Source organism: Schistocerca serialis, chromosome 5, assembly GCF_023864345.2.
Source record: "Schistocerca serialis cubense isolate TAMUIC-IGC-003099 chromosome 5, iqSchSeri2.2, whole genome shotgun sequence".
NCBI lineage: Eukaryota > Metazoa > Arthropoda > Insecta > Orthoptera > Acrididae > Schistocerca > Schistocerca serialis.
Window position 1 is genome coordinate 55,056,403 of NC_064642.1, and position 26,648 is coordinate 55,083,050.

The 26,648-nt window shown below is 47.1% G+C and overlaps 1 protein-coding gene across 1 annotated transcript in view; it reads right to left on the minus strand.

The window, feature by feature from the left end:
- LOC126481741 (puratrophin-1-like) overlaps positions 1-26,648 on the minus strand; it is a 728,422-nt gene that overhangs the window by 510,801 nt on the left and 190,973 nt on the right. Inside the window, exon 7 of the mRNA XM_050105696.1 lies at positions 25,746-25,884. Coding sequence (XP_049961653.1) covers positions 25,746-25,884 — 139 coding nt within the window. The remainder of the gene's footprint in view (positions 1-25,745; positions 25,885-26,648) is intronic.

The window sequence follows — 26,648 nt, forward strand, 5'->3', positions numbered from 1 at the left end:
AAATACTTTCAGAAACGACTTCCTGACACTTAAATCTATACTCGATGCTAACAAATTTCTCTTCTTCAGAAACGCTTTCCTTGCCATTGTCAGTCTACATTTTATATCTTCTCTACTTCGACCATCATCAGTTATTTTGCTCCCCAAATAGCAAAACTCATTTACTACTTTAAGCATCACATTTCCTAATCTAATTCCCGCAGCCTCACTCGATTTAATTCGACTACAATCCATTATCCTCGTTTTGCTTTTGTTGATGTCCATCTTATATACTGCTTTCAAGACACTGTCCATCCCGTTCAGCTGCTCTTCCAGGTCGTTTGCTGAAACAGACGACCATCAACGTCAGTGCAAACATGGCATGGACGAGAACGATTCTGACGCAGCCTGACAAATATCTCTGGCGTGTCTCGAATCACATCACAGATAGTTACATTTTTGGCAACTAATTGCATCTCCGTATCCACTGGGGTCTCATACACAAGTGACTTTATATAGCTCCATAGGGAATAATCAAGGGGACTCATGTCAGGTAACCTCGCAGGCCACGGAACAGGACCTGCCCTTCCAATCCAGCGAGCAGGAAATACTGTACCGGTATTGGCCCATCGTATTGTACTGTACGCCTCTGAATAACACTGAGTAATGAATGCGTCTGTAGCTGATTCATACCACGTTCTGTCACGGGACAACGTAAATACGATACAATAGAGCCATCTTATGGACAAGTAAAGTAAACAAAACTTGCATCATGACTTTCTGGTATTCATATTTGTCCTCCTTGTTCCTTGCAGCAGGTGTAAACTTGTACGCATATTAATTGTAAATAAGCTGGAACACAGTAATGCTAGACAACACGGTAAACAAGTTTACTTCCATACCTCCTTAAGCTGGCTTCTCCGACCCCAGGTGCCTTGTCTCAAATTGTTCAGTGGAGCATTCTCTATGTCCTGTTCCATTTATGTACAGGGACACACTGAATGTGAAGAGTTGCTCCAATTACACTTCATTCGAGAATGCCTCAAGCTAAAGCTATGTCTGAAAGTTTCTGTCTCCGTTAAGAATGACGGACTGTTCTCTGTTTGCGAGGAACTCTCCATTACAACCACAAAGGTGGTCTGATATCTCGTCCGCTCGTATTTTATTTATTGGGCGACCAAGCGCACGGTAGAAAACCCGTTATTCAGTGACGAATACGTACCATTTATAACAGCCCTAACAAGAAAAAAAAATGTAAGTGACAATGCAGCGGCGTTTGAAAGCCGATTAAGTGTGCCGGCGCGGTGCGGCGCAGCTCTCGAGACGAGAAAATCGCACTGGTTTCTCCGGCCACTGCGGCGGCTGAAACGCGACGCGGACAGAGCACAGAGGGGGAGAGAGAGATAGCATCGGGAGCGCCCTGGGGCCGCGCCGGGCCCAGATCGGCTTGTCCCGGAAGCTTCCAGCTCCAGCCGTGTCGCGGAGCGGCAGCACGTGAAACGCGCGGAACCCGTTCCGTCCCGCACGCTGCGGGGTGGCGCCCGCCTGCGCAGTATCGGTACGCACCGCCCACGCCGCCCGCGCACCCACTGGCGCCAGCCGCGGCGATTTTCAATTAGTGGCGCCGGACGACTGGCGAGGTCCCCCGCTGCGAATCGTCCGCGCGCAATGTCGCCGGCGAGCTATTATCGGCCGCGATGGAGGTACCTCCGCCGCCTAATGAGCAGCCGCTAATTAATTGGCTACATCGGCGGCTCGCGCGCTGTCGCTCCGTTCCCAATTAGAACCGCTGCCGCGGCAGCTTTATTAAGCGAGCGGCGTGGGCGGGTCCCGAGCTGGTACTGTACTGCGCTTCATTTGCATGTGGGACACGAGAAAGGCGAAGGCGGGCGTGCCTGCTGCGACGGAAGCCGCACATACACCGTCACGCATGTGTCGGCCTGAGATTCATTGGGAGGATACTGCGGAACCGTAATTCATCCACCAACGAGGTCGCTCGCAAAAATATTGTCCGATGGAGTCTTGAGAAGTAATCTTCCATCTGCGACGCACACTACGTTTGATTAGCAGAAGAAGTGAACAACTCCAGAAGTGTTCCCCTACACATCACGAGTTCGTTTACTCAGCAGGAGGGTGTCACAAAATAGTCCATGGCTGACGGCACAAGCAAGACGCCGTGCATGATACAAAGTGCCCCACAAAAAGATCTCTAGTCGCCTTGCTTGTGAAGTGGCAACAATGTCTCAAAAGTTGGCTACAGTGCGTTTTATCGGAAAGTTGAGTGCAGCTGTGTGTTCGTGCTTCACTTGCTGCGAGAAGCTCATATTGTTGAGTTGCTATAGAAATGGGGCAGGTTGCTTTAGAACAGTGAGTTGATATTGTGGAGTGTTACATAAAGGCAGGCTTCATCAGGGAATGCAAAGAAATGTTTCACGCGAAGTATCGTGGTAAGAAACTCCCTACGACCAGCACTATTCAAGGCCTATACAAGAAATGGAGAGCTGTAGGATCAATTCAGAATGTGCAGAAGAATGGGCTACCGACAGTGGTGACTCCTGAAATTGAAGACAGAATTGGCCTGGAAATTACCAGAAGTCGCGACAAGTTGGTAAGCAGGTTATCAAAAATGGTTCATATGGCTCTGAGCACTATGGTACTTAACTGCTGAGGTTAGCCGGCCGGAGTGGCCGTGCGGTTCTAGGCGCTACAGTCTGGAACCACACGACCGCTACGGTCGCACGTTCGAATCCTGCTTCGGGCATGGGTGTGTGTGATGTCCTTAGGTTAGTTAGGTTTAAGTAGTTCTAAATTCTAGGGGACTGATAACCACAGCAGTTAAGTCCCATAGTGCTCAGAGCCATTTGAACCATTTTTTTGCTGAGGTCATCACTTTCCTAGAACTAAGAACTACTTAAACCTAACTAACCTAAGGACAACACACACATCCATCCCCGAGGCAGGATTCGAACCTGCGACCGTAGCGGTGGCGCTGCTCCAGACTGTAGCGCCTAGAACCATTCGGCCACTCCGGCTGGCTCAGCAGAAGCCTCTGGCCTCCAAGGTCCACGCAATTAACACCATGTGATTTTTATTTATGGGTCACACTAAAAAGCAAAGTATATACCTTTTTTCACTTGCCACCCTGATTTTACGACCCACCACCTAACTGCTTAAGGTGGGTCTTTACTGACCACTTGGCCGTTGCCGTCGGTATATGGGCGCTGATGTAGCTAGAACCTCCACACCAGTTCCCACGTACGGGCGCACCCTTGCCCGTGTCCCTCCACGTTGATCGTATTTTGTTTTTGTCTCTCTTATTTTTGTTTTCTTTCATTTGGTTATTTGTTTGCTTTTTTTCTTTCTTTTCTTTATGGCACGATTCCCCAACCGTTTAGCAAATATTGACATGAAGTTTAAAATTTGAAAAGGAAATACAAAAATTTTCTTGAGAATGAAGAAGAGGAAAGAAGATAGGAAAGGAAGAAGTTTGTAGTCCCTCCACCCTGGGGAACTGAGGATGAAAGCCTTGGAATTTGTCGTCAAGCCATTGATCCTCAGTCTTCAATCCCTTGTTTACCTTTAAACTACGAAGATCTATGCTAAACTGTAATTACTAGGCTATTTACTAAAGCTATTACTAAAATAATTACGCTATTGACAGGTTTAAAGTGCCATGTTTGCCTGTGGCAATTGCGACGGTGCGCCGACACTGTTTACATCTATTCATGTATAGCTTTAGTTACGTGTCATGTATTGTGTATCTGTACATTATGTTTAGACTAATGCATTTCTGTCAGGTCTTCTTTCTGTCTCGGTTTTCATCCTCCACACTATGGCGTCTATGTAGGTGCTCCATCTAGGTTTGTTGTCTGAACGGTCTCTCGCATCTGTACTCTTTATGGCATTCATCTGAGATTTTTTCTGTCAGTACGTTTAGTTCGTCCCATAATTCTTGTGTTCTAATTGCATCGTATATGTGTCGTTCAGTTTGTAAGTGTTGTATTCCTGGTGTGTTCCTGTGTTGTCTGACAGTCACAATGGACGATCTTCAACTGATTATTATTAGAGAAATGAACAACATCACACCTGCAGAATTTATAACGTGTTGCTGGTAACGTCATCACACGAAGTAAGCGATGCCCGATGCCACTACGCCCATGGCCACCTCTTCCAGCATCGCTTATAAACAGGTAACTACATGTTTTTTACGTTACAATTATCTGTGATTTTTTAATTAGGTCATTGTTACTTGAATTCGGGCGTGAGGCGTGCCGATTTTATGTAACACCTACTACATCTACATGAATACTCTGCAAATCACACTTAAGTGCCTGGCAGAGGATTCATCGAACCACTTTCACAATAAGTCTCTATTATTCGAGTCTCGAACAGCGCGCGTAAACAACTATCAATATATACCTTCCCCTGTGAGCTCTGATTTCCCTTACTTTATTATGATGATTGTTTCTCCCTATGTAGATCGATCACAACAAAATATTTTCGTACTCGAAGGAGACAGTTGGCGATAGAAATTTCGTGATATGCCGCCGCAACGAACAACGCCTTTGGCTTGATGTCCACCCCAAACCCTGTATTTTATCAGTGGCACTCTGTCCCATATTTCTCGATAGTACAAAACTTGCTCCTCTTCTTTGAACTTTCTCGAGGTACTCCGTTAATCCTTTCTGGTAAGGATCCCACACCGTGCAACACTACTCCAAAAGAGGACGGACAAGCGTAGTGTAGGCAGTATAAGGACTTACTCTTGAAAGTCTGGTTCGGTTACTAAATAAGAAATTTCTAGATACAAAAAGAATTCCGTCGATGAACCTTCAGTCGGTTCTAAGACATTTCGATCTCCTCAGTGGCAGTAAAACATTAGAAATAATAATTACCTCAAAATTCTTAGGAGTAACCATCCGAATCGACCTAAAATGGAAAGACCTATGAAACGAGCAGCTGGAAAACCAGATGCCAGGCGTAGATTCAAAGTATCTTAAGGACATCCAATTTATTCACGAAAGAAATGGCTTACAAAACACCGTTTCTACCGATTCCTCAGTGTTGCCTATCAGTGCGGGATCCTTATCAGGTTGAAAAAACAGGAGAGAGAGAGAGAGAGAGAGAGAGAGAGAGAGAGAGAGAGAGAGAGAGGCATTCGACATCTGTTGTTGAATGAACGCGTCTTCTATACTTTCCATATGCCTTGAACTATACTTCTTCGCCGGCCGAGGTGGCTGAGCGGTTCTAGCCGCTTCAGTCTCGAACCACGCGACCGCTACGGTCGCAGGTTCGAATCCTGCGTCGGGTATGGATGTGTGTGATAGGTTGGTTAGGTTTAAGTAGTTCTAAGTTCTAGGGGACTGATGACCTCAGAAGTTAAGTCCCATAGTGCTGAGAGCCATTTGAACCATACTTCTTCCTCCTGCATCTTTTCCATGGTCACCTAATTGCAACGAACGAGGTCAGTGTCTCGATATTTTACTACCTCTTGGAGTCAAGCAAAGAAGTTCCTTGTTCCTCGTTACATGATAACAAACGGGCACAAAAGTCAATTTGTAATTTTTGTACTCTTTGAAACCCACTGACTTCATGTAAATCGAAACCCGAAATTGCACGTGTTGAATGGAGGATATCACCACTACTTCCGGGAAGGGGACATAACAAAATCAATCTTGTTTCACACTAACTTCTATATACTTTTTTGCGGTTTCAATCGATTACGTAGCTAATTCGAGTATTATCTGTGTAGTTCGTTGCTGTTAGAGATCATGAAACATTTTCAATAGGAAAAAAATTAAGTAAGCAATAAAGGCTCACTTCTTTTCTGACTGCGTGATTGCACGGACGCAGAAAGGATTGCAAACGCGCTATTTCCATAACTGGAAGAATTAAATCATTTTACGGCTGCCGCTTTCTGGAGAACTTTCCGACATCTCGACGCTATTACGGAAATACAGGCGTTTTTATATTGGTTTGGAGTGGTGAGCTGGGACATTAAACAAGCGGCCAAAATTTGTACTTAAGCCCGAGTTCTTTATAATAGGATGGAAGAAAATTGATACAAGAGCAATCAAGGTTCAATCGAAGCCACAGAGTCGACCGTAGCCAGACACAGTTGCACGTATAAAGTTGTTTTTGCGGCGAACTTAACTTCGTTTTGGACGAACTACGAGATGAGGTTAACCTGTAAGGAGGACCGCTGCACTATCGGACACCGAAGAAGACAGCTAACTAGTTCCGCTCCACGTTGAGCGGCCCACAAATAAAGCAGTCCATAGTTGAGGAAAGCGTGTTGTCAGCGGCGCGAAAGCATGTCGGACTCGGCAGAAATCGATTCGTTTCATCTCGTCTCCCTAACGACGTCCTCCGCGCACCAGCCGTTTACTGCTAAGCTGGCCAGCTCTCTGCGATCGAGGCGACCGCGCCGAGCAGCTATCGGCCCGCCGAATTCGCCCGCGGCGCTCTCGTATTATAAACGGCCGCCATCCCGGACGGTAAACGCCTCACCGTGGAAGCGAAAAACGGCGGCCAGGACGTCCGGCGGGAAGAGCCGTAACGAGGCTTTAATAAGCTGTCCGGGCGTGCCGGCCGGCCGGCGGATCTGCGGCGCGCGATCTGCTCCCGATTTGCATGTGAATGGGCGTGGCGGGACACGGCAGTTGCCATGGCGACGGCCGGGCTGGCCCATCGCGGGCCGTAATGAGGGCCATACGTTAGGGCGGCGTGACCCGCGCGTCGCTCGTTATGCCGGCAGACAGCGAAAGGTCGCCCGAGGAAAGTCGCACTTGCGACCATTCCGCCGGGCTCTCGCGTCTCCCTATCGAAGAAGATCTGCATAGAAAGCGTGCGGCGGCCCGTGGTCGGGCTGCGCACGAGTTGTAGCTCTGGCGTGGTCGCAGGGTCGAGCAAGGCAGGCTGGAAGCTGAGCAGGTACGAAACACGGAGGACTGCATTAATTTGCACTTCTACAGTGGAGGGGAACACGACGCTTAACCTATTTCGTTAATGTTGGGCTGTTAGAGAGCAACGAATATACAGGGCGATTCATCTGCCCCTACTGTTCTCGTTTTATGCAACCCGCAAAAGAACCACTCTCGGGATTTTCATATTCTGTCGCTGGCTACGCGGAAACTATTAATCGTGCAGAAACGGCTGCCTCAAGAGGCCGTTTTTATGCCGCCGTCGATCACCAACATTTTATGGTAGACATTTCTGTTCCTTACACGAGGCACGAGACGATTTTCTCGCAGACAACCAACATTCAAATGATACTTACGATTGAGAATTCCACTGTATAACAGACCTGGTACACAAAATGTGGATTACGTTACACCAGTCTACTCTGAGCCGTTTTTCTGAAATGCTAATTACTTCATATCCAACCATGCAGCACACTTCATGTCATTTTAGCCTTTGTTGGATGCTGTCTTGATGTTGCTGTAATTTAAATGAACAGCGTTGCAGAGAAACTATTTGTGTCTTACGAAAACCTCCTAACGATTTCTAAGCGTTTGGAGGTTCAAATGGCTCTGAGCACTATGGGACTTAACTTCTGAGGTCATCAGTCCCCTAGAACTTAGAACTACTTAAACCTAACCAACCTTAGCGGTCGCGCAGTTCCAGGCCTAGAACTGCTCGGCCACTCCGGCCGGCAAGCGTTTAGAGTTTCATTTCCTGTAGACAGTGTGTCTTTCTTCATAACAAAATAGCCCCCACTTTAAGTTTCGGAAATATCGATTTAAAATGTAAGAAAACTGAATGGCAGCATTCAGAGCAAATCCACATTTACATATCGCAAGTCGTATAAAAACATGTAGTGTCGAACTCGAAGAACGTTTGTGTCAGCCCGCGAAAAATTTCATACTGGCGACCTTGCAATTTGGAGACCTAAAAGGAAAGGAACAGTTTGTGAATGACACTGGAAACACGTGATCAACTGAGATAACTTTTATGCCCTTTTATATCACGATATTCTTCATTAATACGCGTGAGGCCATTAATACAGGGTGATTCAAAAAGAATGCCACAAGTTTAGGAATTTAAAACTCTGCAACGACAAAAGGCAGAGCTAAGCACTATCTGTCGGCGAATTAAGGGAGCTATAAAGTTTCATTTAGTTGTACATTTGTTCGCCATTTCAGCCAATAAAGTTTTTGGTCCCTTTTTCTTCGAAGGTGCTACTGTAACTGGACTACAGTATCTGGAGATGTTAGAGAGTTGGCTGGTCCCTCAGCTCGAACAAGAAGCACAACAATTCATATTTCAGCAGGATGGAGCGCCACCACATTGGCAGTTATCTGTCCGTAACTACCTGAACGTCAACTCCCCGTGGCGATGGATCGGCCGCCAGGCAGCCCGTGACAGAGCACTTCATCACTGGCCTCCAAGAAGCCCTGATCTTACCCTCTGCGATTTTTTCTTATGGGGGTATGTTAAGGATATGGTGTTTCGGCCACCTCTCCCAGCCACCATTGATGATTTGAAACGAGAAATAACAGCAGCTATCCAAACTGTTACGCCTGATATGCTACAGAGAGTGTGGAACGAGTTGGAGTATCGGGTTGATATTGCTCGTGTGTCTGGAGGGGGCCATATTGAACATCTCTCAACTTGTTTTTGAGTGAAAAAAAAACCTTTTTAAATACTCTTTGTAATGATGTATAACAGAAGGTTATATTATGTTTCTTTCATTAAATACACATTTTTAAAGTTGTGGTATTCTTTTTGTATCACCCTGTATACCAAATGGTTCAAATGGCTCTGAGCGCTATAAGAGTTAACATCTGAGGTCGTCAGTCCCCTAGACTTAGAACTACTTAAACCTAACTAACCTAAGGACAGCACACACATCCATGCCCGAGGCAGGATTCGAGCCTGCGACCGTAGCAGGAGCTTGGTTCCGGACTGAAGCGCCTAGAACCGCTTGGCCACAACGGCCGGCCATTAATATATCAGGCAACTCAGAATAATTTAAAATTTGTTATTATGTACGTAATCGAATTACGCAAAGTGATCCAAGGGAAAACAGAATAGGCGAGAACACGCTGAAAGTAGTAGAAGCGTTTCACTATTCGAGGAGCAAAATGAAGGAGACATCTTTACTGATACTCAGTAATGTGCTTTACGATGTGTTGCGACAGTGTTTATGGCATCGCTATGAATGAAGTAGTGAGGGTATAAGATACAGAATGACAATACCATACAAAGCTTTTATGAAAAGTTGTAAGTTGAACTGTTAGGAAGTTTATTCTGGGAGTGTTTTTCTTATATGGAAGCGAAATGGTTCAAAATGGCTCTGAGTACTATGGGACTTAACATCTGAGGTCATCAGTCCCATAGACTTACAACTACTTAAACCTAACTAACCTAAGGACATCACACACATCCATGCCCCAGGCAGGATTCGAACCTGCGACCGCAGCAGCAGCGCGGTTCCGGACTGAAGGAAGCGAAATGTGGGTAATAAACAGTACGGACAAGACAATGGAAGCAATATTAGGGTTTAATGCCCGTCAGCTACGATGTCATTGCAGACGGAGCACAACTCCAGAATGAGGAAACATCACGACATTTGCCTCAGGAGAGCTAGGGAAAACATGCAAACTGTAAATAGTGAATGGAGGTTTGGACCGTCGTATTGCTGACTGCATGTATACCGTCTTAACAATGCTCCCCTTACTCCTCAGTATAGACAAGAAGATTGGAAGATGCTTGAATGTGGTGCTACAGAGGAATGCTGAGGGTTAGAAAGGTATATCGGTTGACTCATGAGGATGTTTTGGAGCGAATTGAGCGGAAGAGACGTTGTGGCACAAGTAGACTAGAGGAAGACTGCTACGACACATCCTGAGTCATGAAAAAGTATGTACTTTGCTAATGGAGCTGAGTGGGAGGATGTTGTATCTCACGTATACTGCGGAATCGAGGTTAGTGCAACATTTGGGAAGTCTGAAGTTCCCCGTTAATTTTTTTGTCTGACTGGTCGTTCAAAGCAACAAGGAGGCACAGATTCAGTTTCTCACCACTTTTTCCTCTGTTTCCTTGTACGTGCGCCTGTCTTCAGTGCACACGTTCCAGCTGCTCGAGACTTCCCTGGCGGACTTCGCTGCCGCCATCAATCATCCTAATTCTGTCCGTGGGCAGCGCGGAGCGGCCGCTGACTACACCGTGATCTCATTACGGGGCGACTGTCGTACAAGAGGCAGCTATTTGCTATCGGACCATCGAGCCCATTGTGAAGCGAGAGAGAAAGAGAAAGCGACTTTGGCAGGCGCCGGCCCGCTCGCAACACGGAACAAATCGAATTTTGCGTTGGTCATCGTGACGCTTTGATAGCAGCTGTCCGGGGTAGCGGAACACGTGTACCCAGTCGATGCTAATCGCCCGGGCGCCTGTACAGTCATTGCTTACTCAGCCGGAACGCCGGAGAGAAGTTTGCTGACGTGTCGATAGGGGGACTGTCACGGTGGAGTGACGGAGCCACACCTCAGCAGTGTCGGCCATACGTATCGAGAGTGGGGTAGCAGTTAGAGAAGACACTGTAGTCTTTTGTATAAGTCTTGTCCTGCGTAAGCTGTTTTTATTTTTGGAATAAACACTTTATTTAATGTTGTTTCCCTAAATCATTTAAATCGAAAGCAGGGATAGTTCCTTTGCAAAAGTCACAGCTTGTCTCCTATCACATTCTTTTCCACTCTGAGCTCTATAACTAAGAAGTTCGACGTTGTTTCGTTATCAGTCACTTTTCACCCCCTTGGTCACGAAATTTGCTTGATGTGAATCCAATGGAACCCAGTTTAGGTCTGACACGAAGAGTATTTGGTGAATACGACAATTCTATACTGAGACGCCAAAGAAAATGGTACAGGCATGTGTATTCAAATACAGAGATATGTAAACAAGCAGAATACGGCGCTGCGTTTCACAATGCCTTTATAAGACGACAAGTGTCCAGTTGTTAGATTGGTTACTGCTGCTGCAATGGCAGCTTATCAAGATTTAAGTGAGTATGAACGTGGTATTATAGGCGGTGCACGAGCAATGGGACTCAGCATCTCCGAGGTAGCGATGAAGTCGGGATTTTCCCTTACGACCATTTCACGAGTGTACCGTGAATATCAGGAATCCGGTTAAACATCAAATACCCGACATCGCTGCGGGTGGAAAACGATTATGCAAGAACGGGACCAACGACGACTGAAGATAATCGTTCAACGTTACGGAAGCAAAACCCTTCTGCAAACTGCTGCAGATTTCAATGCCGGACCATGAAAGAGTGTCAGCGTGCGAACTATTCAACGACAAATCAACTATATGGGCTTTCGGAGCCGATGGCCCACTCGTGCACTTTTTATGAGTGCGCGACACAAAGCTTTTGCCCCGTCTGAGTCTGTCAACACTGATATTGGACTGTTGATGACTGGAAACATGTTGCCTGGGTGGACGAGTCTCGTTTCAAATTGTATCGAGCGGATAGACGTGTGCGGGTATGGACACAACCTCATGAATCCATGGACCCTGCATGTTAGCAGGGGACTGTTCAACCTGGTGGAAGCTATGTGATGGTGTGGGTCGTGTGCAGTTGGAGTGATATGGGACCCCTGATACGTCTAGATACTACTCTGACAGGTGACACGTACATAAGCGTCCCGTCTGATCACCTGCATCCATTCATGTCCGTTGTGCATTCCGACGGACTTGGCCAATTCCAGCAGGACAATGCGACTCCCCACATGTACAGAATTACTGCAGAATGGCTCCAGGAACGGTCTTCTGACTTTAAACGCCGGCCGTTGTGGCCGAGCGGTTCTAGGCGTTTCAGTCTGGAACTGCTCCACCGCTACGGTCGCAGGTTCGAATCCTGCCTCGGGCATGGGTGTGTGTGATGTCCTTAGGTTAGTTAGGTTTAAGTAGTGCTAAGTTCTAGGGGACTGATGACCTCAGATGTTAAGTCCCTTAGTGCTCAGAGCCATTTGAACTTTAAACGCTTCCGCTGGCCACGAGACTCCGCAGAGCGTATCTGGGATGCGTTGCAACGTGCTGTTCAGAAGATGTCTCCACTCCCTTGTACTCTTACGGATTTGTGCACAGCCCTGCAGCATTCATGGTGTCAGTTACCTCCAGCACTACTTCAGACATTAGTCAAGTCCATACTAGGTCGTGTTGCGGCACTTCTGCGTGCTCGCACGGCCTCTACACGATACTAGGCAGTTGTACCAGTTTCTCTGGCTCTTCGGCGTGTTTAATAGTCTCTCGGCAGGAAAACGGCAGTTTTCTACTTTACCTGTTGACCTGAGGGCGCCCCGTACCCTCACTTCGTTTATTACGCTGTTTAGAATCACCGGAGGCTTTTGCAGGTTCTAGAGTTCCGAGGCTTAGTTTCTTCGCTTCCACTGCTGACGCTAGACCAGCCCCAGGGCTGTGGCTGCGCGGGTTCGCGGCCCTCTTAGGAAGCGAAGCAGGTCGGCAGCGCCGCCGGCGCTCGCCGCTGGTCAGCAGCAGCAGCACGTGGTAGGGGCACACACACACACACACACACACACACACACACACACACACACACACAGACGGGGCCGAGGAATTAAGTTAATTCGGGCAATTTCACGCACGCACCGCCATTAGGGGGCGGCGCGCCGCCCGCGCACCGCACACGGCCGCCGGCTCCGGCAGGGGTCTTCCAAATTGCCCCCGCCGCGCAGCGATATTTTACCGTGCGGCATCCACCGCTGTGACCAATACCGAGTAATAACCGCGGCCGCACTGCGAGAAACAGCCACCAATTTTAACTTTTTTTTTATCGAAATGGGAAGTAGCGCTGGCAGTAAACAATCCGCCGAAAATTACATCGAGAACATTTGGCACCGAGGGCAGAGAGAAAGGAAGCAAATTACGTGCCATCGCTGCTTTTTTTAAATTTTTTTTTTAGTTTTTGACTCTTCGATCTCTGTGAACCAATCGCCGTCAAAGGCGTGAAAAATTGAAGTTTTATACTGCTGCTTAAGGCGAGAGCGGGCGTTAATGGGCGCCAGACATGGAAGCCGGTGTTTTTACAAGGACTTTCACTCCACCTCTAGAATTTTTTTCACTGACCCACATCATCAGTACGCCTTCACCCTCTGCATCGAACAATTTGGACGAGCTCCTCCTACAACAGGTAACTTAATTTAGGAGAGCTGTTGTTGCAATGGCATCGATACAGAAGAAAGTGCCATGTCTTTCGTGGCTTCGCGAAACACGGTCAATTATTGAAGCTCGGCGACAGTTCGGAAGTGGCTACGGTCGAGACCGCGAGATGTGACGAGCATCAAAGGATGGTACGGAAAATTTAAAGTGACTGGCAGTGTCGGTGACAAGGGAAGAAGTGCTGGACGTGGAGCGTGCATACAGGATTTCGACACAGTCCGCGGAATTCGACGCGTCGAGCTTCCAGAGATACAGACATTAAATCAGAGCACTGTGTTGAAGATTTTACACAAACGGCTGCATTACTCTGCATAAAAAGCGCACTGCCAGAAATTTTACAGCTATATTCTAGGCCCAGGCGACAGTGGCTACCTCAATAAAGTTTGTTTTTCCGACGAAGTGACTTTTCACATTTCCGGGAAAGTTAACAAAATGGTTCAAATGGCTCTGAGCACTATGGGACTTAACATCTGAGGTCATCAGTCTCCTAGATTTATAACTACTTAAACCTAACCTAACCTAAGGACATCACACACATCCACACCCGAGGCAGGATTCGAACCTGCGACCGTAACGGTCGCGCGGTTCCAGACTGAAGCGCCTAGAACCGCTCGGCCACAGCAGCCCACTCAGAAACGGCTTATAGACATACGAGCTTCAACTGAAAGCCAATATGGCGCCTCACAACACCGCACCGAAGGGAGATGGCGTGCTTGTGGCATAATGACGTTATGCCATCATATTGGTCAACGTTCAAACACACGTTCAGAATATGTGACACGCTAAGTATTGCTCTTCTCTCCTGTCTGGTCTTCATGGCGTAGTGTTAAGTTTAAAGTGAACAGTTCACCAGTTCCTGATGTGAAAATTCTTATGGCACAAAAACTAGATATGGAAGAGATGTTGGCGAAGACATGGAGAGAAATTAATTGTCGGGCAGACATTGTACAGGCAACACGTGGTAGAGTACCCATAAGAAACCATATGAGTTAAGCAACCACCTGCAACAGACTGGATAGCTGTATCTAGCATAATTCATCAGAAATAAATTTTTCTGAGCAGGAAAGGATTAGAAGCCGACCCTGTGTGTATAACGGTACATTTATTCGCTGTCACTCAGCGCTGACTGGAGTGCCGACATACAAGCTCGGCTGCGTGTGGCGGCCGCTAGGAGCGCTGCTGCTGCCTAGGTAACGCCGGCTGGACAGGAACAGCTGTACCTCATTTGCAATAAAGCCGTCGCCGGCCATTACGCGGCAGCTTTAAGTCGTTACCATCGGCGGACTGCGGCAACTGTCGGCTTGATTCATGGCTGTCCAGCAGGCGGCGCTGCGCCTGCTCGCCTGTGACAACTTCTAATAGCCGTGTCCCGGGGACCGGTCTGCGCGGAAAGCCAAGGCGCTCAGTTAGCACAATACGTCTATTCAGTCGTTTGTGAGAAAGTTACCCGAAACTACGCCTGCTACTGCTGACAATTTGATACCGAAACGAAACTTTTTTTTTCGAGAACAATGAACTATGAACACGGAAACACCCTTTATCTCACAAGGGGACCATCAGACCTGTGAATCACGAATTTTGACGAGTGTAACGTACATTGTAGAGGTTCCTGTCCTCAATACCTGACTAGCGAATTTTCTTTCGATGGGCCCTAGTACTCGAAAAAATCGAGGTTGATGTTTTATGCGTACCTGCCGCACCTCTAACGTTAATTACCTTTTGACTAGGAGAGCGTGGCGCAGGGGCTAAAGTTTACAGCTACTACGCTGGCGGTATGGGTTCAAATCTCATTCATACAATTTTTTTCTCCAGTTTCATCGTACACTACATCACTAAATAGTATTTGCCACACAAAGTTATTCAAAAATAGTCCTTTCCGTCATAGCAATGTAATTAATAAATCAATTAGTACAGCAGATTTTCTTCAAGTCTGTAGCCCGTTTGTTACAGAACGGAATACCGAATCGTCTCACTCTCTATCGTTTGGTACACTAAACCAGATCTGCGGATGGTGATTTCCGGGTTTCCCCAAGGTAGGGTTATAGCCCCTCTGCAGATTCATATATTTATAAAGGATTTAGGAGACAATCTCAGCAGCCGTCTTAGGTTGTCTGTAGACGACGCTGTCATTTAGCGACTAATAAGGTCATCAGAAGACCAAAACAAATTGCAAAACGATTTAGAAAAGATATCTGTATGGTGGAAAAATAGCGATTGATCCTAAATAACGAAAAGTGTGAAGTAATCCACATGAGTGGCAAAAGGAACCCGTTAAACTTCGGTTACACGATAAACCAGTCAAATCTAAAGGCGGTAAATTCAACTACATACCCATGAATTACAATTACGAATAACTTAATTGGAAAGAACCGATAGAAAATGTTGTGGGGAAGGCAAACCAAAGTCTGCGTTTTATTGGCAGAACACTTAGCAGATACAACAAGTCTATCAAAGAGACTGCCTACACTACGCTTGTCCATTCCATTTTGGGGTGCTGCTGCGCGGTGTGGAATCGCCGGCCGAAGTGGCCGAGCGGTTAAAGGCGCTACAGTCTGGAACCGCACGACCACTACGGTCGCAGGTTCGAATCCTGCCTCGGGCATGGATGTGTGTGATGTCCTTAGGTTAGTTAGGTTTCAGTAGTCCTAAGTTCTAGGGGACTTATGACCACAGCAGTTGAGTCCCATAGTGCTCAGAGCGGTGTGGAATCCTTGCCAGATAGGACTGACAGAGTACATCGAGAAAATTCAGAGACGTGTGCAAGATTGTAGGAAAGTTGGAGTTAAACGTCTCCTTGGCGTCACACACATTAAAGAATCCGTTCTCGCTCAGTTAGACAAGGAGATCATAAACTATTTGAAGAGAGAAATGAAGTGATTTAGGCAGACAATGGGAATCAATATCGCGTTGGCCGAAGAGGGCTTGAAATTTGTGTGTATGCAAGATGGAGTTAGTTACGCGTAGCTGTAAGTAACCTCAAGGTTAGTTTGGGGTCTCTTACTGAAAATGGTACGCCCTTGCCAGGGCACGATCAGAAAAGAAGCCCACTCGGACACTAATGGTTGAATTTAAGTCCGTCGTGGAATAAGAACCGCAGAGAGGATTCGAATTACTTTTTCATTTGCAGATAGTGTTGCTACGGGCGAAATTCACGTTAGGTGGCATGAAATAAAATCTTCTGTCTCGCAGTAGATATACCACCGTCAGTCCAAAAAGTTTTAACACTGCAAATAAATGGTTCAAAGAGCTCTGAGCACTATGGGACTTGCCTTCTGAAGCCACACACATCCATGCCCGAGGCAGGACCTGAACCTGCGACCGTAGCAGTCGCGCGGCTCCAGACTGCAGCGCCTAGAACCAATCGGCCACCCTGGCCGGCGCTCTAACACTGCATTAAAACTAACAGAGAAGAGTTGATATGGTGGTTTCAATGCTTCGAGTGTTTCACATAGTTCTCTCAGTACAACGCACGCAACATTTATATGAGTATGTGAACCTGTCAGAAAAGTCTTTCTTTGGGATTATTGATCATCTCACGCTTTACACTGGCCTGGATTGCGCTTACGTCGTGAGTGCGTTGAGCCTTCATGCGAATATCTGCACTTAGTCATTCTGTGATACGATCAAATCGAAAACACCTAATCTCGTCACCAGTGACGATTTTTTCCAGGAAAGATTGTCCACGTTGTTGATATCAATCAAGTAGCAGCAGACGTCCTCACGACGTTGCTTTTGTTCGGGTGTCAAGGTGTGGAAAACGTCTTGAACATTTCATTTAGATATGTTGCGTTCGTCCATTGCTCCACTGCGATTTGTGACACAGAAATGGCTCATCAAGTCCCAGCGTAAGACTAATTTCAATGGAGATGCAGAACTCAGTATATCAATTCCGTAAATTAGAACTAATTCAGGTATAACTCCTTGACAGAGCAAAAGCAGCTTAATGTGTCCTTCTACGAATGAGCGTGGTGCCTCTTTTACAAATGTATCAGACTGGCTTTCCGAGACTTGAGCCATCTTGACACGAGACGAGGTAGCTAACGTTGACGTGGACGAGGACAGGAAGCCCAACCTCAGGAGATGCACCTAACGCGATTTGCGACTACATATATATATATGGTTTAAATGGCTCTGAGCACTATGGGACTTAACATCTATGGTCATCAGTCCCCTAACCTAACGACATCACACACATCCATGCCCGAGGCAGGATTCGAACCTGCGACCGTAGCGGTCACGCGGTTCCAAACTGAAGCGTCTAGAACCACACCGGCCGGATATATATATATATATATATATATATATATATATATATATATATATAAAAGAAAAAAAGAAATACATTAGGAGGCGAACCCACTATACATTGTTAAGTAATTCGGCGTTCGGCGCATGTGACAACCCTGAACGACCTTGTATTTGATTTTCCGATCTTCAAATGGTTCAAATGGCTCTGAGCACTATGGGACTTAACATCTGTGGTCATCAGTCCCCTAGAACTTAGAACTACTTAAACCTAACTAACCTAAGGACATCACACACATCCACGCCCGAGGCAGGATTCGAACCTGCGACCGTAGCAGTCGCGCGGTTCCGGACTGAGCGCCCAGAACCGCTAGACCACCGCGGCCGACTCAGATCTTCTGAATGGGGTTTAATCGCCGATATGTTATGACTGCCATTTAATTATAACAAATACTACCGAAAACTATTCAGATTTGATGAATCTTGAATGAGACATTGCCTTAAAGCGACTAACTTTCATGAAACACGGGTTGTAACACGAAAATTCTGTAACCTACAATACGACGTTTCCTGTCATTTTATTACAACAAATCGAGCCAATAACGAAGGGCTTTCAAGGGATCCTCACTGAGTTGGTGGTTAGAAACAGTACATATTAATAGGAGGTAAGTTAAAATACAAAGCGACCGAATATGGGCTTCAACTGGAAACGATAAATACAATGTAACCTCCCCACAAAAATCATTCTCATTTAACCTCCGCACAAAATTCATTCACATTTAGTGTAACCTCAAAACAGAAAAATTGCTAAACCTCTCAACAGTAAAAAATATAATTATGTCGTTCACATTCAGTGTAACGTCCCAACAAAATTTAAAGTCAGTAACCTGATGATAATACAATGTAACTAACCTCTCAATTAAATTGTCGCTCACTTATAACTTTTCAATAATTGACTGTGAATTTAACCTGGTAAATTCTGGACGTCTGCAGTGCTGCGTCATGGCCCTGAAAGATCATTCTGAATAAAAAAAAGGAAAATTCTTACCTCAATGAAGTCGCCGGATAACGCATATATATCTGCTCTTACAATAAATTTTTCTGGCACAGCCCTGTGCAATGCTGGCCGATAGATTTGTCATTTATGAAACGAAACAACTGATTTTTCTTTTGCAATAATCAGGATGATCATGGATTGGAGAAATTAGCAAATTCTTTAAATTGAAATAAATAGTTGTTAAAAGTTACTTTTTATGAGAAAGATTATTATTACGAGATTTTTAAAACATTTACATGGGAGTTGAAATGACGTTACTACATATGCGCGAGGGTGCTGGGAGTTGAAATAAACTTACTACATATGCGCGAGGCTGCTTTTTACCTTATACAATAATTCTCAGGCTCCGGCATCGCTGCACCGCGACCGGCCCAGCCAACACGATACACCACACCAGACCAGAGCAGACCGCAGACTCGCAACAACTTACTGCTACAGCTACACAGTTCCTACTGCAGTCAACACTGCTCTCTGGTCAGAGATTCTCTTATACCTTGCATATCGCAGGCAACGCATGATCGAAATTACATCTGCTCGGACCTCTTACAACAATATGGCGTTTCGTAAGTTCTGCTTGTGACGTAGAGAGTGTTCGTGCCCCTTATTGGTTGAACATTTCGTACCACGTTGCCGAAATATTGCATAACTTACACTCCTGGAAATTGAAATAAGAACACCGTGAATTCATTGTCCCAGGAAGGGGAAACTTTATTGACACATTCCTGGGGTCAGATATATCACATGATCACACTGACAGAACCACAGGCACATAGACACAGGCAACAGAGCATGCACAATGTCGGCACTAGTACAGTGTATATCCACCTTTCGCAGCAATGCAGGCTGCTATTCTCCCATGGAGACGATCGTAGAGATGCTGGATGTAGTCCTGTGGAACGGCTTGCCATGCCATTTCCACCTGGCGCCTCAGTTGGACCAGCGTTCGTGCTGGACGTGCAGACCGCGTGAGACGACGCTTCATCCAGTCCCAAACATGCTCAATGGGGGACAGATCCGGAGATCTTGCTGGCCAGGGTAGTTGACTTACACCTTCTAGAGCACGTTGGGTGGCACGGGATACATGCGGACGTGCATTGTCCTGTTGGAACAGCAAGTTCCCTTGCCGGTCTAGGAATGGTAGAACGATGGGTTCGATGACGGTTTGGATGTACCGTGCACTATTCAGTGTCCCCTCGACGATCACCAGTGGTGTACGGCCAGTGTAGGAGATCGCTCCCCACACCATGGTGCCGGGTGTTGGCCCTGTGTGCCTCGGTCGTATGCAATCCTGATTGTGGCGCTCACCTGCACGGCGCCAAACACGCATACGACCATCATTGGCACCAAGGCAGAAGCGACTCTCATCGCTGAAGACGACACGTCTCCATTCGTCCCTCCATTCACGCCTGTCGCGACACCACTGGAGGCGGGCTGCACGATGTTGGGGCGTGAGCGGAAGACGGCCTAACGGTGTGCGGGACCGTAGCCCAGCTTCATGGAGACGGTTGCGAATGGTCCTCGGCGATACCCCAGGAGCAACAGTGTCCCTAATTTGCTGGGAAGTGGCGGTGCGGTCCCCTACGGCACTGCGTAGGATTCTACGGTCTTGGCGTGCATCCGTGCGTCGCTGCGGTCCGGTCCCAGGTCGACGGGCACGTGCACCTTCCGCCGACCACTGGCGACAACATCGATGTACTGTGGAGACCTCACGCCCCACGTGTTGAGCAATTCGGCGGTACGTCCACCCGGCCTCCCGCATGCCCACTATACGCCCTCGCTCAAAGTCCGTCAACTGCACATACGGTTCACGTCCACGCTGTCGCGGCATGCTACCAGTGTTAAAGACTGCGATGGAGCTCCGTATGCCACGGCAAACTGGCTGACACTGACGGCGGCGGTGCACAAATGCTGCGCAGCTAGCGCCATTCGACGGCCAACACCGCGGTTCCTGGTGTGTCCGCTGTGCCGTGCGTGTGATCATTGCTTGTACAGCCCTCTCGCAGTGTCCGGAGCAAGTATGGTGGGTCTGACACACCGGTGTCAATGTGTTCTTTTTTCCATTTCCAGGAGCGTATTTTGTGTTTGTAGTGAGGCAATGAATGGCCGCTCATCGTGAGACAGCAGCAATTAAGGAAGATTAGGTTTAACGTCCCGTCGACGCCTTTCCCTGCTTTTGCCCGGAGTGAATTAGGGAAATCACGGAAAATCCAAATGTGGATGGCCGGACGCGGGCTCGAACGGTCGTCCTCCCGAGCGCGAGTCCATTGTGCTCACAACTGCGCCACCTCCCTCGGTGAAACAACAGGAAATGACAGCACAAAACCAGTACAGCTACACGTCAGCACTAGATAACTCGTCCGTTGTCGGCTTTAGCTCCCACGTAGCGCGAGCACGCGAACACCTGCTGGCGTGAAGTCGCGGACGGGTATCTGCAGGCGCGGACCGCGCGCTGTACAAACAGCGGCAGTCAGTTGCCGCAGCGTGGGTCAAGCGGGCGCTGGGGAGCGAGCATGACCCCGGCCGCGCTTCCAGCATACCAATGCGCCGGGCTCTCGCGCCTGAGGCACGCACTGGCCGCGCTGAGAATACCAAACGTGAAGGGGGGCCCGTGTGCCGGATAATAGCAGTCCATCCCTCACCCCGGCTGTTAAACATACCCGACAATCTTGTTAGCGATAAATACCTTCATTTGTCACAATCCAGCTCCGCTGTAGGCCACAGAAATGAGTCCAGTCACAGGTATCACCATGACAAGAGAATCGAAGCACATGTGTCTTTTTCTTCTTTGATGTTCATTAACAAGTCAGTCACTTCAGATGTTATGTACCGCCATCACCCAACTCGAAAACCGCCATCCCCTGCCTCACATCACACCGACATTCCTATATGATTGCAAACGTATACAAACAATACAAACATTTGAACTCAGACGCACAATCTCTCTCTCTCTCTCTCTCTCTCTCTCTCTCTCTCTCACTCTCTCTCTCACACACACACACACACATATTGGTCACCGCTGACTCTTCCAGGATGTGTGGATTCTACAATTTTTTATAGGGTCATACACACAGTGTGGTATACTTTGTCCTAACCTTTATTTAGTCTTGTAAGTTAATGGAAATGAAATGTGCATTTGGCGTCACTGCCGGGAGGCCCCTTACGGGGCGGGTCCGGCCGCCTTGGTGCAGGTCTTATTAGATTCAACGCCACACTGGGCGACCTGCGCACCGGATGGGGATGAAATGATGATGAAGATAACACATCACCCAGTCCCTGAGCGGAGAAAATCCCCGACCCAGCCGGGAATCGAACCCGGGCCTCTTAGGACGGCAGTCCGTCACACTGATGTGCCATCGGGCGGACTTGGAAGTTAATAAGCCGCACCTTAAAGCCGCACCTTAGAGAAGTCCATTAAGTGCAAGAAGTGTTAACAACTACGTAAAGAAAGTCAAAATTTCAGGATGAGTCCCGTATGACCCAAAACGTGCCAGTAGCAACCAAATGGAACTAAAAGAGACTCTGAACGTTATATAATTAGTATATAGCTACTAATACGTCCGTAGGGACTTCAGAAATTTAGTTAATCATCTTATAATTAAGTTTTCCCCGCGACATTTAAGGCTCATCGTTATATACGATAATGATAAAAGCTGAAGAAATGGATCAAAATTTTTCCCACGACCGGGACTCGAACCCGGGTCTTCCCCCCCCCCCCCCCCTGGCCGTGGCAAAAATTTTAATGCATTTCTTCACATTCCATCATTATCATAGATAATGATGAGACTTAAATGTCGCGGGGAAAATTTAACTATAGCAAGAATACCCGGGTTCGAGTCCCGGCCACGGCACAAATTTTAATTCATTTCTTCAGCTTCTATCATTGAGTTAAACACGTCGTTCCATGACCCTAAGACCGAGGTCCGTTATAAGTGTCACATCATCAGAAGAGAGAAAATGTTGGCGGTTTCCTGCAGAGGCAGTTCTTCCTGCTGCGGTACCGGTAACAGATGCACCACAGTGTGGGACTGAAATGCCGCGGCAACTGAAAATCTAATCCGCAGCTGAAGTTCGGGGGACAGTACTATTTCGGCGGGCGAAACGTCTAAATTGTACACAGATTCAGCATTAAATTCTGGCGGTATACGGACCAAATGCAGTGTTGGGTCCAGGGGTAGTGAAATGATACCAACAAATGACCACGGCCGGTATAATTTACGTGTTGCTGATCGGCAAGGAAGGCCATCGACACCGACGACTGCGGACACGTCCAGGCAATCGAGAAGGAACATCTGGTGGGTGAGAGTTTCTGCAACGTCGAGGACGTTCACGCAGCGGTTATCGAATGGCTCTGCGACCGAGAAGTGGATTTCTATCGTCGAGGAACTGGAAGATCGGTAGAACGTTCGGATCGTTGTTTACAAAGATTTGATGGCAATGTTGAAAATTAGTGTCATGTATCTGTGTCATTTTGAAGTGCAGTGCAGCGGTCAGTAGTTAGTTGGACTGCTATAATAATGTGTGATTTATTTTACGGGTTCCCTCGTAAGAACCGGCTAATAGTTCCTGCATTTCTCGGCGCTACGTCTCCGTTAAGGAATCCAATTTGCCGAAATTCATTCACTCAGTTTCTTTATTCAGTGTTTCAATGATTGGGGACCATTTCATAGCATCCAGTGGTGCAAGTAAAGAAAAATAATCCAACTGTGTTGAAACACGAATATTCAGTCCTCGATTCCAGCATCCTTCATACTTAGCAACACTAAATGCATTCCAAATGCTTGCCTTTCTGCGAAATTATGCTGCTTACAAAGCTGTGTTCTGAGGAAACCAGTGATTAGCTGCCAATCTTCTACAATATGTTGAACATATCTTCAACGCTGACATTACTGTTGCCATAGATAAACGAAACCCGTATAAAATTTACGAGATCTGAAACTGTCAAGTAATTCATCCTCTTCAATTTTCGGACGTGTACAGTGACGTCATTTACACTGAACCGGGAGTGCATTTCAAGTATCTTTCTGATCTATCCAACTATCCCTTCAGATAGCCCCACAGGAAAAAACCGAATGGGGACAGATGGAGTGATCGTGGTGGCCTTTCGACTAGCCCATCGCGACCATTCCAGGGCCCTGGAAAGGCTGCTTCCAGGTGTGCCCTCACTTGTTTGCTGTTATGTGCTGGAGCTCCGTCTTGCTGAAATCGAATGCGGCTACGTTTAGGCATGAGAACATCATTCAGCACGTCCCACAAAATCTCTCGCAGGAATGCGAGATACGTGCGACCATCAGTTCAGCCTGGGGGGAATGTACGGCCCAATTAAAGTCTCCGACAATGCTAGGCAACACGTGACAGAAGCACCCTCTCGTGGCGTTTACGCCCCCCTGTTCCTATGTGATTACTGATCCTTGTCGTATGCACGACGTGCCTTGTCAGTTTTTTAACTTTTTTCGAATCACCCTATGTAAATGCAATAAATAAGTGTGGTGTGTCATTTGAAACATTGAATCCTGCTTTAAGTAGCTGTAAAAGGTGGATTGTGAGATAGAAAAGTAGCAGATACACAAACAGTTTTACTGAACCATGTTTTTATTCCGGAAAAGAGATTTGTATACGCCGTTCTTGCACATAATTTGCCCGAGTATCGTATGCTTCGAAACATGCAAGCATACAGAGAGCGGATCACAATTTTTACACCACCAGGACGTTCTTCCCTTCTTTCTCGTACTGACAGACGGAAACAGTGCGGACGCAACACGGAGCAGCAACGTACGAGGCGCTGAGTTCGAGTAGAGATAGGTCAGAATTCGAATGCTACGTGGTAGCACAACGCCGAGATGTTTTCTTCTGTTGTCTGCATTGTTATCGATAGCCGGAATGAAGCTGAATGGGAGCTAACAAGGGAACCTCCCCATCGCACCCCCCCTCAGATTTAGTTATAAGCTGGCACAGTGGATAGGCCTTGAAAAACTGAACACAGATCAATCGAGAAAAACAGGAAGTTGTGTGTAACGATGAAAAAAAAGCAAAATATACAAACTGAGTAGTCCATGCGAAAGATATGCAACATCAAGAACAGCGTCGGCTTAGGAGCGCCGTGGTCCAGTGGTTAGCATGAGCAGCTGCGGAAGAAGAGGTCCTTGGTTCAAGTCTTCCCTCGAGTGAAAAGTTTACTTTCTTTATTTTCGCAGTTATGATCCGTCAGTTCGTTTATTGACGTCTCTGTTCACTGTAATAAGTTTAGTGTCTGTGTTTTGCGACCGCATCGCAAAACCGTGTGATTAGTAGACGAAAGGACGTGCCTCTCCAATGGGAACCGAAAACATTTGATCGCAAGGTCATAGGTCAACCGATTCCTCCACAGGAAAACACGTCTGATATATTCTATACGACACTGGTGACGGCATGTGCGTCACATGACAGGAATATGTTGTCGACCAACCTAACTTGTACACTTGGCGAATGGGTAAAAAGATTCTTATACCTTGCCCGATTTAGGTTTTCTTGTGGATGTGATAATCACTCCCAAAAAAGTGATGAAAACATAAGAGTTTGTCACTTAAACTTCAACAAATGAATGCAATAGTTTCGATGTTTGTTTAGGTGTAGCGTCCCCATACTACGGCGCAGTTACCTCGCATCGGACGGACGGACGGATAGATAATAATTGTCTGAAAATAAAATATTAAACTTTTCACTCGAAGGAAGACTTGAACCAAGGACCTCTCGTTCCTCAGCTGCTCACGCTAACCACGGAACCACGGCGCTCCTGGGCTCACATGTTGCCTATCTTGCGCGTGGACTACTCAGTTTACGACTTCTTCCTCTTTTCTCGATTGATCTGTGTTCAGTTTTTCAAGGCCTATCCACTGTGCCAACTTGTAACTAAATCTGAGGGGGGGTGCCATGGGGAGGTTCCCTTGTAAGAAGTTTCACGCACTGCATAGATAAAACTCAGGCGCTGTCCGCGTAACTGCCGTTACACCAGTCCTACGCCTGTCGAGAAAGTGGTAAAGATTAATCTTCTAAGAGTTCACATTGCTTTTTACTTCTTCTAGGTGTCCGCTGCCGTTTGAACCATCTTTCGAACAAAATATTCGTGATGAAGTGGCGGCGTCGGCAGAAAAGATGATATTGTAGGTCATAATACGTAAAATAAATCAAAAGTATATTATCTCCCTTGGCTATATGCCACTCGAGGTTACGGCGACGTGTTTGTCGTGTGAGCATTTCTACTGTGCAGGCGCGGCGCGTGGACAGAGAGAGAGAGGCACGGTACCTGCTCGCTCTCGTGCTGGAGCGCGCGCAGCCTGGCCAGGTCCCGGAGCCGCTCCCGCCGGGCGTCGCACAGCGTCTCCAGGCGTCGCGACGCCATCTCCACCTCCGTCAGCAGCCGCTCCGCCCGCTCCAGGGACAGCCTGACGAACAGCAACAGCACTCCGCTCAGCAGGAAGCTAACCATACAGTAAAGCGGCACTGTCCTCGAGTCTGCTGCGGGACTCTGAAACCAACGTAACTCTATATTTCGGGGCTCCACCATCTACAGGAGAAAGCTCCTGCTGAGTTCTGTTGAAACCTAATGCAGTCGTCGTCCTATATAGCACCCTGTACCGTTCAAGGCGCATGCGTCGCCCGCCACAGTTGCTGCCCCCCCAAGATGTGGCTGGCTGAGTCACCACTGGTAGAGCATTGGCGCCAAAGATACATTTTCAAACACTAGGGCCGACTGCAACAGAGGACCCTGTATTTTAATGCGAGATAATACAGTGTTCCTGGGTCCTTTGTTGCAGTCGGCCGTAGTGTTTGAAAATATATCTTTGGCGCCAATGCTCTACCAGTGGTGACTCAGCCAGCCCAATCGAGGGACAACAACTGTGGTGGCTGGGCAAGCTCTTTGTACGGTACGGTGCCTATGTATCAGTTTTCTGCGTTACCCAGCAGTAGTAGCAGCAGGCGTGCTCTCCTGAAGATGGCGGACAGGTGGACCGCCGAAACATTCATTTATGATGATTTTAAGATCCGGCAACAAACCCATGGAGAGTATCAAGAATAATTACACAGGGAAAACCTATGCAGTCATTTCAATACAATAAAGTCTTTCACTTTCCAGAGTTGAGAAGGAAAGAGCATAAGAGTACAAAGAGAAAAGAACAAGAACTGGAAACTGTCTGTAAAAAATGTC